This window comes from Salvelinus sp. IW2-2015, linkage group LG27, assembly GCF_002910315.2.
Source record: "Salvelinus sp. IW2-2015 linkage group LG27, ASM291031v2, whole genome shotgun sequence".
Lineage (NCBI taxonomy): Eukaryota > Metazoa > Chordata > Actinopteri > Salmoniformes > Salmonidae > Salvelinus > Salvelinus sp. IW2-2015.
In genome coordinates this window covers 18236711-18249288 of record NC_036867.1, presented here as the reverse complement: position 1 = coordinate 18249288, position 12578 = coordinate 18236711, and the positions used below count along the sequence as shown (strand labels likewise).

The 12578-nt window shown below is 44.0% G+C and overlaps 1 protein-coding gene across 1 annotated transcript in view; it reads right to left on the bottom strand.

Annotated features, from left to right (window-relative positions):
• LOC111953417 (ubiquitin protein ligase E3C) overlaps positions 1–12220 on the bottom strand; it is a 36702-nt gene extending 24482 nt beyond the window's left edge. The window contains exons 1-12 of the mRNA XM_023972669.2: positions 11971–12220; positions 10941–11102; positions 10569–10622; positions 10391–10465; positions 10028–10174; positions 9767–9882; positions 9382–9539; positions 9092–9257; positions 5030–5250; positions 4625–4776; positions 4014–4204; positions 181–267 (exon numbers count right to left, since the gene is read on the bottom strand). Of these exons, the coding sequence (XP_023828437.1) occupies positions 181–267; positions 4014–4204; positions 4625–4776; positions 5030–5250; positions 9092–9257; positions 9382–9539; positions 9767–9882; positions 10028–10174; positions 10391–10465; positions 10569–10622; positions 10941–11009 (1436 nt within the window). The 5' untranslated portion in view covers positions 11010–11102; positions 11971–12220. The remainder of the gene's footprint in view (positions 1–180; positions 268–4013; positions 4205–4624; positions 4777–5029; positions 5251–9091; positions 9258–9381; positions 9540–9766; positions 9883–10027; positions 10175–10390; positions 10466–10568; positions 10623–10940; positions 11103–11970) is intronic.
• Between the last annotated feature and the right edge of the window lie 358 nt (positions 12221–12578).

Sequence of the window (12578 nt, the reverse complement as noted above, 5' to 3'; positions counted from 1 at the left end):
GTGTTCAGGGCTGCATATATCAAGTGTATCAAAGCAGGAGTTCTGATTTAGGATCAGTTGGGCCTTTTAGATCACAATGAATAAGATGACATGGACAGGGGTGGACCTGATCCAAGATCAGCGCTCCTAAACCGAGACGCTTGATACATACAGCCCCTGACTGACATTCAATCAACTCACCCTGTAATCATTTTGGTAGTCATGGACTGTATCAGGTGCCAGAGATGTCTCAGGAAACGTGCGTTGAACGCTAAACTGTACAGAAGCCTGGAGGGGACAAAATAAAAAAAGACAGGCCTGAAAAGATACATATGTCAAAAGGGTTGACAATGTACTCGTCTGTCTGTAAACGTATAAATCGCTCTGCCTCGATGCCCTCCAAGGCGGAGATCGTCAACATTGACCAATTAACTAGAGGACACAAATAAAGATGGAAAAAATACTAGTAAAAGCTGTTGAACCGCAGCATCCCCCAGGAATCTTCCTTCTTGGCCCTTTCTCTCCTCCTCCATTCTCCGCTCGCCCTTTTCCGTGACGAAAAAAAGATTAAACGACCCATTAAGCTTTATTTAGACGAGGCACCTTCCATTAGTAAACTAGTTGCTGGCGAGGAGGAGCTCGGCCCTGGGTCATAAACAGGCCCTCTGGCTTCCTGCAGGAGCCCCATTTAACTTAATGGCAACGATGGGGACAATAGAGGAGAAGGGATGGGGGGGCATAGCCCTCACAATGACCTCGGCGCGCCAGCACGCTTCCACACTCTCCCTGAATTACATGAAAACACAGGGGAAGGAGGGAGGGAGGGGGTGGGTGAGCCACTGGCTGCATCACGATGGCAACCTATTCCCTATAGTGCCCTATGGGCCCTGGTCAAAAGTAGTGCACTATGTAGGGAATAGGGTGCCATTTGGAACGCTCCCACTGGGCCCTCATCCCGACACTCCGGACGGCCTAACTAACGGCCCATGGCACCCAAGTGTGAAGGTGCTCGATTGTGTGTGTGTTTCTTTAACACCGAGGGTTAACAACAGGTAACGCCAATGCAGTAATTCAGCTTAAAATAAAATATAAGCCCCTTGCTTATAAATGTGCCTCTGTCTAACGGGATAGGCTATTGTCACCTATAAGGAAGCCTGTTAAGGGCAGGCAATCTCCTATTCACATGTTGAGAGGTAAAGGTTGATGTAATGCATTGATGTTAATCACCTCTTTTTAATCCTAAACTAGCAAAATACAACACCCCCAAAAAAACATAAATCCTATTAAAATGTGGAACAAATACTTTTTTTTTTTAAAGAAGCAACAAAACAAGAGACGATGCAAAACAAGTGTCTGTAACTCATGAAAGAGAAAACAAAACAGAGAAATATGGTTGTAAAGCTGATCTTGTAAAAACAAAAAAAACAAAAAAAAGAACAGAGAGAGGGAATGGGAAGTGGATGGAATATCACATAGATAAACTAATGTTGGTGTCGGCCTCCAATCTCTAAGAGTGCATCCCAATTCCCTATATAGTGCACTACTTTTGACCAGGGCCCATAGGGCTCTAGTCAAAAGTCGTGTACTATATAGGGAATAGGGTGACATTTAGGGCACACCCTCGTTCACCATTGAGCAGCAGAGATTATTTGAAAGGCTGAAAAATGTAAATGATCCTTCTGGGGGGGTAAAACGAGTGACAACTCTCTATATGTTTGATAAATCGTTTCTGCCAAGGCCCCCCATCCGTCAGTACAAAAGAGGACGGGAGCCAGGTATAGCATAGTGCTCTGGGCCTTCACAGTGTGCGGCCGGGTGTTTGATTGAAATGGGCAACAGAGCAATAAAATGCTGACTGACAGCCTGATATATGGCCTGCTAGAAACCAAAGCTCCATTTCAATCAGGAAATGAAGGCACTAATAAATACAATCACAGGCATCAAAAAGGGTTGTGTGTGTGTGTGTGTGTGTGTGTGTGTGTGTGTCCATAAAAATTACCTTGATGGCCAAAACAGATTATTTTATGTAGACATAATGCAAGAATTTACGTATGCTCGCAGAAAAAGAGAAAACTAGGCAAAATAAAAGGGAAAGGGCTCGATTCAATCTGAACCACTGAAGAGCTGCGCTTACAGCGCGATAGTACTGTAATGTTCCTGCTTTAGAGGAGATTYCATTCACGGTAAACGCTGCATATGTTAGCTCAATCGAAAATTACCTTAAATAGTAATTTGATAATAACTGGCTTTATTTATGTTAAACTAGCTTAAATTCATAAGGGCCTGCGAGTTAGTGCCAGTGGCAGAAAGAGTGTGTTTTCATTGCCCGAGAGTCATTATCTCATGTCAATTCCACAATCACATCAAGTGCTCAAAAACTAATTAAGGACAGAGGCTTGCTAGCACTTACAGTTGTCAGTGAACATCAGTTAGGGACAGCGAGCCACCTCAGGCCAAGGCTAAATAACATATCAGTGAAATTACAACAAATACCAAACATGAATCAATTAACTTGAAATTACACCCATTTAGCCTCCCAACATCAAAGACAAAGATTATACCAACCAAAACGGTGTGAATTAAAAAAATATAATAATCTTAAATCGTATGATTAAATCTGAAGTAAAATCTCTTACTGAAAATACAGGGCCTACATCTTAGAGCTCTAATAAGAAGGAAGCAAAAAAAAGATACATATTTATTCGAGGCATTGCGCTGGGCTGGCCGGCATGAGGTGGGAGACGGGAGGGCCGGGCTGGGCAGACAAGCTCTTTTTTAAACGCAGTTAATCAGGCCCGGGATGCAATTTGCTCCCTTTAGCCTCTTGTAAAGGTATCCCATCCACTTCGCCACTAATTAATCTTCCTCAGTGAGCTAATTATTTTGTACAGATATCCGATAATGATGGAGGACAAGATGTAAAATGTATGGTAAAAGCAGTTGGACTAAAGGAAGCTGTAAAAATGAGAGAAAATACTTAGGGAGGATTCTAGGCCTTTCGCAACAACTGATTTGGTAAGCGATGCATCTTCTCTAGTATCGTTTTTGAGAGACATTTGGGTTCTAAAGGTTAGCTTGAATGTTGCCTGAATCAAGTCTAGCATGAGATCAGACAGGATTGTATTCCTTAGTGCACACCATTCCTAACCGTCACAAACATTTTTGCAACTTAAAACGTTTTGCAACGAAGATGAGGGTTCCTTGTCAGACAAATTCAGGTAGACATTCCTCCCGTTCCAGCCTGTTTGCTTTCGTTTGGTTTCTAGTGAATACGACCCAGATAACTCTCCAGCCTTAAACAATAGCCACATTCTTTGTTGCCCACCCTGTAAAAGGTGAGAACAACGCATCAGTAATGATAACACGCTCGCTCTCTCATCCCCACAGTACGGACAGGTAATGTCTTCCATTGGCTCTACTAACTATTAACCAGGGGGGTTGAGACAGAGACCCTCAGTGTGTGCCATAAAGCCCAGGGAAGATCCCCCTCTCACATCCACATCCTGCCCTTACGCAATCAACCCAATCAGCCAGTCCAGGGCTAATTACCCTAATCTAGGAGTGACAGCTTCAGAGCTTCCCTGACATCCTAGTACTTCCGGTTGTAAACGCCACTAGGGCAAAGACCACAGATAGTGGCTGTGCTTCTTCATCGCTATTCACATTAGTTGCTTACAACTTTAAAATAAATGCTGATTCTGAACACCCACTTTCATGATGTCAAAAAATGATTTAAAAAAAGGCTTCACATCAAGTTCCTGCAAAATGCCTTAAAAGGCTAAATATTCATTCAAATTGTAGTGAAAGAAAGGTTTTTGAAACAACTAAATGCAAGGATTCAAATAAAACAAAAGTGGTTATGCTAGCACCGTAGATACATGTAAAACCTTAGGTATGGCACCCTATTCCCTTTGTAGTGCACTACTTTTGACCAAGGCCTGTAGGGCTCTGGTCAAAAGGAGTGCACWATATAGGGAAAATGGTGCCATTTGGGGACGCATTCAATGTGACTAGATCCGATGTAGAACACTGACCTGACTTTAGGCACCATCATGCGGTGCTGCACCATGAGCGTGTGGCAAATGGAGGCCATCATGGTGAAGACCTCTTCGCTGGCCGAGTCCCTCCACACCAGGTTGAGCAGCGCGTTGGTCTGCTGCTTGGTGTCCAGCTTGTGGACGCACTCCTCCGTGATCAGCTGCACCGATATCCGATAACTGTCGTGCTGGAACGAACGAGAACACACAGAATAGGTGTGAGTGAGATGTTCCAGTAAGTATAGCTGGGCCTGTATTCATAAAGCCTCAGTAGGATCTGGGATCAGTTCTGCCATTTAGATCATAATGGAGCAAATCGTTTGGCCAGGGGGCGGACCTGATCCCAAATCAGCCCACCTACTCTGAGACGCTTTATGAATACGGGCCCCGGTGTTTATAATGAGGTACCTAAAGGCAGTGCGGATAAGGCTGTGGTCTGCTACTCGTGTGTAACACCTGTATTCAGATGTTAGCCATTTTCATTTGAGAGTGTTTGCCTGTGAAGTAAAAGGGCATTCTGAACTATATGCGTTACCTGTAACCTGCAGAGTACTATCCCTGGATTTCACTRTGTTATCTGTATTGACACATTAGTGGTAGCTAGCTACCTGTGTGGACGGAGCCTGGATGTCGGTGTCCTCCTCGTCCTCAGAGTCACTAATGACCTCCGGCCTGCTGGTGCTCTCTGACACGGGAAGGAGGGGTAGGAGGGTCTGCAGAGCACGCAGGTATAGCTGAAGGCCCTCCTCTGACAGGGAACCTGCACACATACAGACAACATTACTACAAAACACTCCCTATCGCCATAGATTTTGTTTCTGGTCATTCTCTCCAAAATCCTCTTGTCAGTGTATCTGCTGGTACACGAGAGTACTATTCCCCACACACTGTACACAAAGGCTGTGTCCCAAATGGCACCCTATTACCTAGATAGAGCTCTGTGTAAAGTAGTGCACTATGGGAAAAGGGTGCAATTTTGGACACAYCCAAAGCGTATCCCTGACAACACTTACCCAGGCACGTCTCCCCGGCTGAGAGGACAAAGTAGAAGAGCCACGGCGCCTGTTTCTGCGCCGCTGCGGAGGAGACTACAGTGGCCTGCAGGGAGCCCAGGAAGGCCTCAAAGGGGAAGTGGAGGCGCGGGTCGGACAGCGCCGGAATAAAGAAGTGAAAGATCTGCTCCGTGAACGGCGCCGAGATGAACTCCTCCGTGAAGGCTGCAAACACAAACTGCCTGWGGAACCAGAGAGAGAGGGAGAAAAATTGATTGTCACTACACAAACGGCTGGAGTGGAGCCGCGCGTACATTATCCACATTGTAAAATGGATGAGTTGGTTTTAAAATGTTCACTACATATAGAGTTGAAGTCGGAAGTTTACATACACTTAGGTTGACGTCATTAAAACTCGTTTTTCAGGGTCCTCCGGGGTGGCGCAGTGGTCTAAGGCATTGCATCGCAGTGCTAGCTGTGCCACCAGAGACTCTGGGTTCGCGCCCAGGCTCTGTCGCAGCCGGCCGCGACCAGGAGGTCCATGGGGCGACGCACAATTGGCCTAGCGTTGTCCMMGTTAGGGAGGGTTTGGCCGGTAGGGATATCCTTGTCTCGCGCACCAGCGACTCCTGTGGTGGGCCGGGCGCAGTGCGCACTGACCAGGTCGCTAGGTGCACGGTGTTTCCTCCGACACATTGGTGCGGCTGGCTTCCGGGTTGTGTGTTAAGAAGCAGTGCGGCTTGGTTGGGTTGTGTTTCGGYGGACGCATGGCTTCCGACCTTCGTCTCTCCCGAGCCCGTACGGGAGTTGTAGCGATGAGACAAGATAGTAACTACTAACAATTGGATATCACGAAATTGGGGAGAAAAAGGGGGATAAAAAAATAAAACTCGTTTTTCAACCACTCCACAAATTTCTTGGTAACAAATTATAGTTTTGGCAAGTTGGTTAGGACATCTACTTTGTGCATGACACAAGTCATTTTTCCAACAATTGTTTACAGACAGATTATTTCACTTATAATTTACTGTATCACTATTCCAGTAGGTCAGAAGTTTACGTACACTAAGTTGACTGTGCCTTTAAACAGCTTGGAAAATTCCAGAAAATGTGGTCATCGRTTTAAAAGCTTCTGATAGGCTAATTGACATAATTTGAYTCAATTGGGGGTGTACCTGTGGATGTATTTCAACGACCACCTTAAAACACAGTGCCTCTTTGCTTGACATCATGGGAAAATCAAAAGAAATCAGCCAAGACCTAAGAAAAATAATTGTAGACCTCCACAAGTCTGGTTCATCCTTGGGAGCAATTTCCAAACACCTGAAGGTACCACGTTCATCTGTACAAACAATAGTACGCAAGTATAAACACCATGGGACCACGCAGCGGTCATACCGCTCAGGAAGGAGACASGTTCTGTCTCCTAGAGATGAACGTACTTTGGTGCAAAAAGTGCAAATCAATCCCAGAACAACAGCAAAGGACCTTGAGAAGATGCTGGAGGAAACATGTACAAAAGTATCTATATCCACAGCAAAACGAGTCCTATATTGACATAACCTGAAAGGCCGCTCAGCAAGGAAGAAGCCACTGCTCCAAAACCGCCATAAAAAAGCCAGACTATGCTTTGCAACTGCACATGGGGAAAAACATCATACTTTTTGTAGAAATGTCCTCTGGTCTGATGAAACAAAAATAGAACTGTTTGGCCATAATGACCATTGTTATGTTTGGAGGAAAAAGGGGGAGGCTTGCATGCCGAAGAACACCATCCCAACCGTGAAGCACGGGGGTGGCAGCATCATGTTGTGGGGGTGCATTGCTGCAGGAGGGGCTGGTGCACTTCACAAAATAGAGGGCATCATAAGGTAGGAAAATTATGTGGATATATTGAAGCAACATCTCAAGACATCAGTCAGGAAGTTAAAGCTTGGTCGCAAATGGGTCTTCCAAATGGACAATGACCCCAAACATACTTCCAAAGTTGTGGCAAAATGGCTTAAGGACAACAAAGTCAAGGTATTGGAGAGGCCATCACAAAGCCCTGACCTCAATCCTATAGATAATTTGTGGGCAGAACTGAAAAAGCATGTGTGAGCAAGGAGGCCTACAACCTGATTCAGTTACACCAGCTCTGTCAGGAGGAATGGGCCAAAATTCACCAAACTTATTGTGGGAAGCTTGTGGAAGGCTACCCGAAACATTTGACCCAAGTTAAACAATTTAAAGGCAATGCTACCAAATACTAATTGAGTATGTAAACTTCTGACCCACTGGGGAATGTGATTAAATAAATAAAAGCTGAAATAAATCACTCTCTACGATTATTCTGACATTTCACATCCTTAAAATAAAGTGGTGATCCTAACTGACCTAAGACAGGGAATTTTTACTAGGATTAAATGTCAGGAATTGTGAAAAGCTGAGTTTAAATGTATTTGGCTAAGGTGTATGCAAACTTCCGACTTCAACTGTATACTTATATATATATWAAAAAAAAWMTAACCCCTTTTTCTCCCCAATTTCATAGTATCCAATTGGTAGTTACAGTCTTGTCTCATCGCTGCAACTCCGGTACGGACTCAGGAGAGGGGAATGTCGAGAGTCGTGCGTACTCCGAAACACAACCCAACCAAGCCGCACTGCTTCTTGACACAATGCCCACTTAATCCTTAAGCCAGCCGCACCAATGTGTCAGAGGAAACACCGTACACCTGGCGACCGTGTCAGCGTGCACTGCGCCCGGCCCGCCACAGGAGTCGATGGTGCGCAATGGGACAAGGACATCCCTGCCGGCCAAACCCTCCCCTAACCCGGATGACGTTGGGCCAATTGTGCGCCGCCCCATGGGTCTCCCYGTCGCGGCCGGCTGCGACTCGAACCCAGAATCTCTAGTGGCACAGCTAGCACTGCGATGCAGTGCCTTAGACCACCGCGCCACTCGGGAGGCCAATTCACTACATACATGACAATGATATTGGATTAAGCTACTGATCACAAATCAAAATGTACAAATATGTTATACTATGACAAATAAACATATGAACAGCTTAGATTCCACAATAAATTGTTTTTAAAGGGATAACTTTTGGTTTCAATCTTTAAGTATTTTGTTCACACTGTTAATACAATCCCCAAAAAGTCAGTTGTCAAGTTTTCAAGATGGAGCACTTTCCGTACAGAGCCAAAATACAGTTTTTGAGTAAAGTTATTCTTTAAACTCATTACCCAAACAGGGACAATAGAGTGATCGAGAGAGTAGGTGTCTCCTCCTTTCAGCTCTGTGAGTGCCCCAATATTGTCTTGTCAAACAAAGCTGTTTTTACTGAGTCACTCACACATCTGGTGGCCCCGGTCAGATAATTATCTGTTGGAGTGAGTGTGTACACAGGTTTCTCACACCCAGTCTCTGCTTTTCTTCAAAAAGAAAAGAACGCCCCCCTCGTTTGTCATTCAGAATGTTTCATATTGAGAGCAAATCGTCAATATTCTGTACTCCGAGTCGGGATCAGTTTTATTGCTCGTTGTAKACAGGTTGGTGAAGCAATTACGGTGTCTCCGCCAACTCAAAGGACAAACAAATGCCCAAAGTTTACATTACCGGTTTACTGGACAATCTTAACAGCATACGCCACAGACAAAGGCATTCCGCTCGTGGCTTCTCACTGTGCTCTTTCTCACATGCTCAGCAGTCGCTGATGCCGAGAGGCTTTGTGTGTGAGGGGTTTTTTATATATTGGAGGGGAAACTTTTAGGGGGTCTGGCTTTAGCAAAAAGGGCCTTCTCTCTGTGTGTGTGTGTGTGTGTGTGTGTGTGTGTGTGTGTGTGTGTGTGTGTGTGTGTGTGTGTGTGTGTGTGTGTGTGTTCTGATTACTTTTACGGTATGTGTGCGTTTGACTGTTCTGATGTGACCGTTTTGGTTTTACAGACGCTACGGCTGCTGTTACAGTAGGGTAAAGTTGCCCCTTAGACACTGATCTTGGGCCAGTTTATATTTTTCCCCACAAATGGTTAAGGTTAGGATTGGGGGAGGGGAGCTGATCTTGTACCTAGGAAAAACGTATCCCCGGAGTGTTATACCTTGCGCCTGTTGTGCAGGAGGAATAGGTAAAGTGCAGGGGCTTCAGCGTGTGCTCCAGCAGTGTGCCTGCCAAGGGGATAGCGTGTGCTCCAGAGGGAGCATCACTGTACTCCAGACTGGAAGGGAGCTTGTGATTCACTAGAATATAAAGCGACCTGTAGTATCCTGAGAGAGAAAGAGTAAGACAAAAAGATAGAGAGCCGATTCAAATTCAAATAGGGCTTGAAAATTAGCATTAACCAAATAAAATGTTATAGTGCACTTCCGCAGACATCCTCATGATATTTACCTTTCTGTACCATATAGTGCAAAATCTGCTCGATTAACGATGCCACACAATTAACGTCTTGAAGGACAGGGAGATAGGTTCTCTCTGAGGAATAGATCTCCAGCATCCTCATGGGAACGGCAACATTCAAACTGTCATCCTTGCAGGTTTGTAGAAGTCTAGGAGAGAGATGGACAAAGGGTGTTAAGGTGGTGCAATATACTTGCAATGCATTCATGGATGTACAGTGAAGTTGCCCTTAGAAGCTGATCTTGGGTCAGTTTAACATTCTTTCCACTAATGGTTAAYGTTAGGATTGGATGAGGGGAAGCAGATCCTAGATCTGTACCTAGGTGAAACTTCACCCCAGAGCGCATTCATGAAGAGTAGGTGTAGGCCCCATTACCTGCAGCAGAAGCCCAGGACCCTCTTGATCTGAAACACACACGTCTGTCTTTCGGGCCCCGCCAGCAGCTTCACAAACTGCCCATTGTGTTTCACTAGGTTCTGACAAATCCATATCTACAGAGACACAGACAGAAATGTTGTGTCATGTTCCCACACGCAAAACGTACATTTGAGTCATTTTAGCATTTAGACGTCACATTTTGACACAAGTTTTTCATTAGTTCAACAACACGTTTGCCCAAAAACCATTGGTCCTCACCAATCTCTGAGAGTCCTCACTCTGTCTGTAGAAAAATAGCAGTTGCCTTGTTAAGAGACTGAGACTGGCAGCGTCGGAGATTGGCGGTCCACCTTCTGACTGTGCCTGGCAGACGCAGCGGTCAAAGTTGCCCCTCTGGATGGCATACTGGAAAACACCAGGGTCAGAGGCCAAACAAACAGTTATAGCGATGATCCCTTGATAGATACTTCATTGTGTAGACTATCAACATTGCCAGCAGCAATAAAAGGTTGTGGAAAAGGGATTGCTGGCAAGATAATGGAGTGTGGAAGGGAATGGCATTGAAACTGAAGAATGGGTGTTGTCTAATGACTGTGAGCTTGTTCATATTAGTAGACATACTTGCTGTTTTCGGTCATGGTATCCTCGTATATAGGATTGAATGATAATTGCATTCTTCAATCTTCGTCTTTCATCCTTATTGAAGTTGAAAAACAGAGTAAAGTAAATAAATACACKGAGAAAGTAAATAATGATTGGTTGACATACAAAGCTGGACGATTTTACGTCAAAGGACTACCTCTCTTTTTCTCCTTTCCTCTTGTGTCCGGTGTAGGAGAGATGCTTTTTCCTCCTGAAAGACAAAGTATATTAGCCTGGCATGACTAGTAGAAAAAAACAAGTCGCTAGGTTAGCCTAGGCAGACGTTAGTGGCCGCTGTATCTGCACTATCTTGATGTGCATTCCCAGTAATACGTGTCCCCCGTGGACCAGCTCGTACAAAGGCATACTTTTCTAGTTTTAATGGCAGAAAAAAAATGTGTACTAAAACACAATTTTCTGAATTACGGACAACTTCGGATGTTGCACACAGCGTTCAGCCGAGGGTGTGAAAAACAAGTAGTCAGAAAATCCAAAAGTTATTAAGTTATTAATCTCATTGTGGTCTTACCTTTTTACTCGCTCCCCCAAGAGACACCTTGGGTCTTGTTTTGAAATCTCCCTCAAAACTGAAGCTCATGGTTAGATGTTATCAAAGAGATGTTTCTAACCATAGATGAAGGATCCTTGTCTTGGTTCAATTCAGGTACTACAAATTGGGTACTACAGCAATCTGAAAAATAAAGTAAACGAAACATTCCATTCATTTGGTGGCTAGTTGTCTAACTTAGTACAGTACCGACAACTTGACACCATCCAGAATAAAGCATCAATATTAAAGCTAGCTAGACACATAGCTACAATTGTTAGCGAACGTTACACTTCCCGCATCTAGAATATTTTTGGAAGGGAAATTGAAAAACAAAAAGAGCCACAACCAGTGGAAAGTGTAACTGACTAGCTAGGCTAACGGTAGCTAGCATGCTTAGCCACAGTAACGTTAGTGTTAGCTAGCTAACGRTAGCTACAGTAACTAACGTTATAAAAATTCCCAAAAGACACAAGTGACTTTGACTAGCTATATAGCTAGCACAACACAGCACCTTTTGTGGGGAAATCACTGTTGCCTTGTAGATGTCTCTCTAACGCATTAGCTACATTGTCAACCATGTTCGGGTTTTATGTATTTGTTAGTTAGGCAACTTAGTTAACAAACGTCACTCTTTTGGTTTTCATTGCACAACACCAAAGACAACCCTGGACGATAGGCTAACTGGCTAGCATGCTAGGTTAGCTAATGACTCAGCAGCTTGTGTATACATCGCTCTTGGTGATCTGTCTGCCACTACTCATACATTCAATTGGATGTACAGACAACCCCCAAGTTACTTTATTCGTGCGTACATGTAGATGACTCTTTTGACATTATAGCTAGCTAGCCCGTTAGCAAACGTTAGCTGGCCAGCTAACTTTACGGGACAGGTCGCCTTTCTAGCTAGCTAACGCGTTAACGTTAGTAATCATGGCTATCCTCTTGACATCTTTGTTCTAACAGAAGAAATCGTTTGGACTAAAAAATWAAGTAACTGTATGTGGATTACCTTTGATTAATGAAATGACCAACAGAAATGAAAGAGTACATAAGACTTTTGTGCGATATTAAATGAAACAAAAATGTATTGTTGGCTCCTTCTCCCCGTCTTTCCAGAAACACAACATAAACGGGTACGTCCTTCTTTAGAATACTGAAATCCGACTGGATAAGCGTTTCAATGTTGAAATGCTATTCGCTGAATGCAATGTCAACAAAACACAGTTTGGCATTATTGGATCATCATCATCATCTAGCAGAATCCTAGTGCATTCGAGCCTTGGTCCGGGGATCAACAGGAAACAGGGAATTTTTGTTGATTTGCTATTCAAATTAACATATGGTGATATTCTTTATAATGCAATAGTAGACCATGGGCCTAGTTCCACTTCAACTAGAAAAGAGAGAAAATATAAATAGTTATATGGTATGCAACACAATGTTAGCTGCACTGATTGTATACTTTCATGGAAAGGAGACAGGTGTGCTTGTCAAACCTGAAGAATCTTGTTCAAAGTTGCATTTAGTCTCTCTAAATTACATATAACCCTACATATGACCCTGGCTGTGCTATTTATAGTTTGATTTGAAACTGCTCCATTTTACCCAATCTCCCAT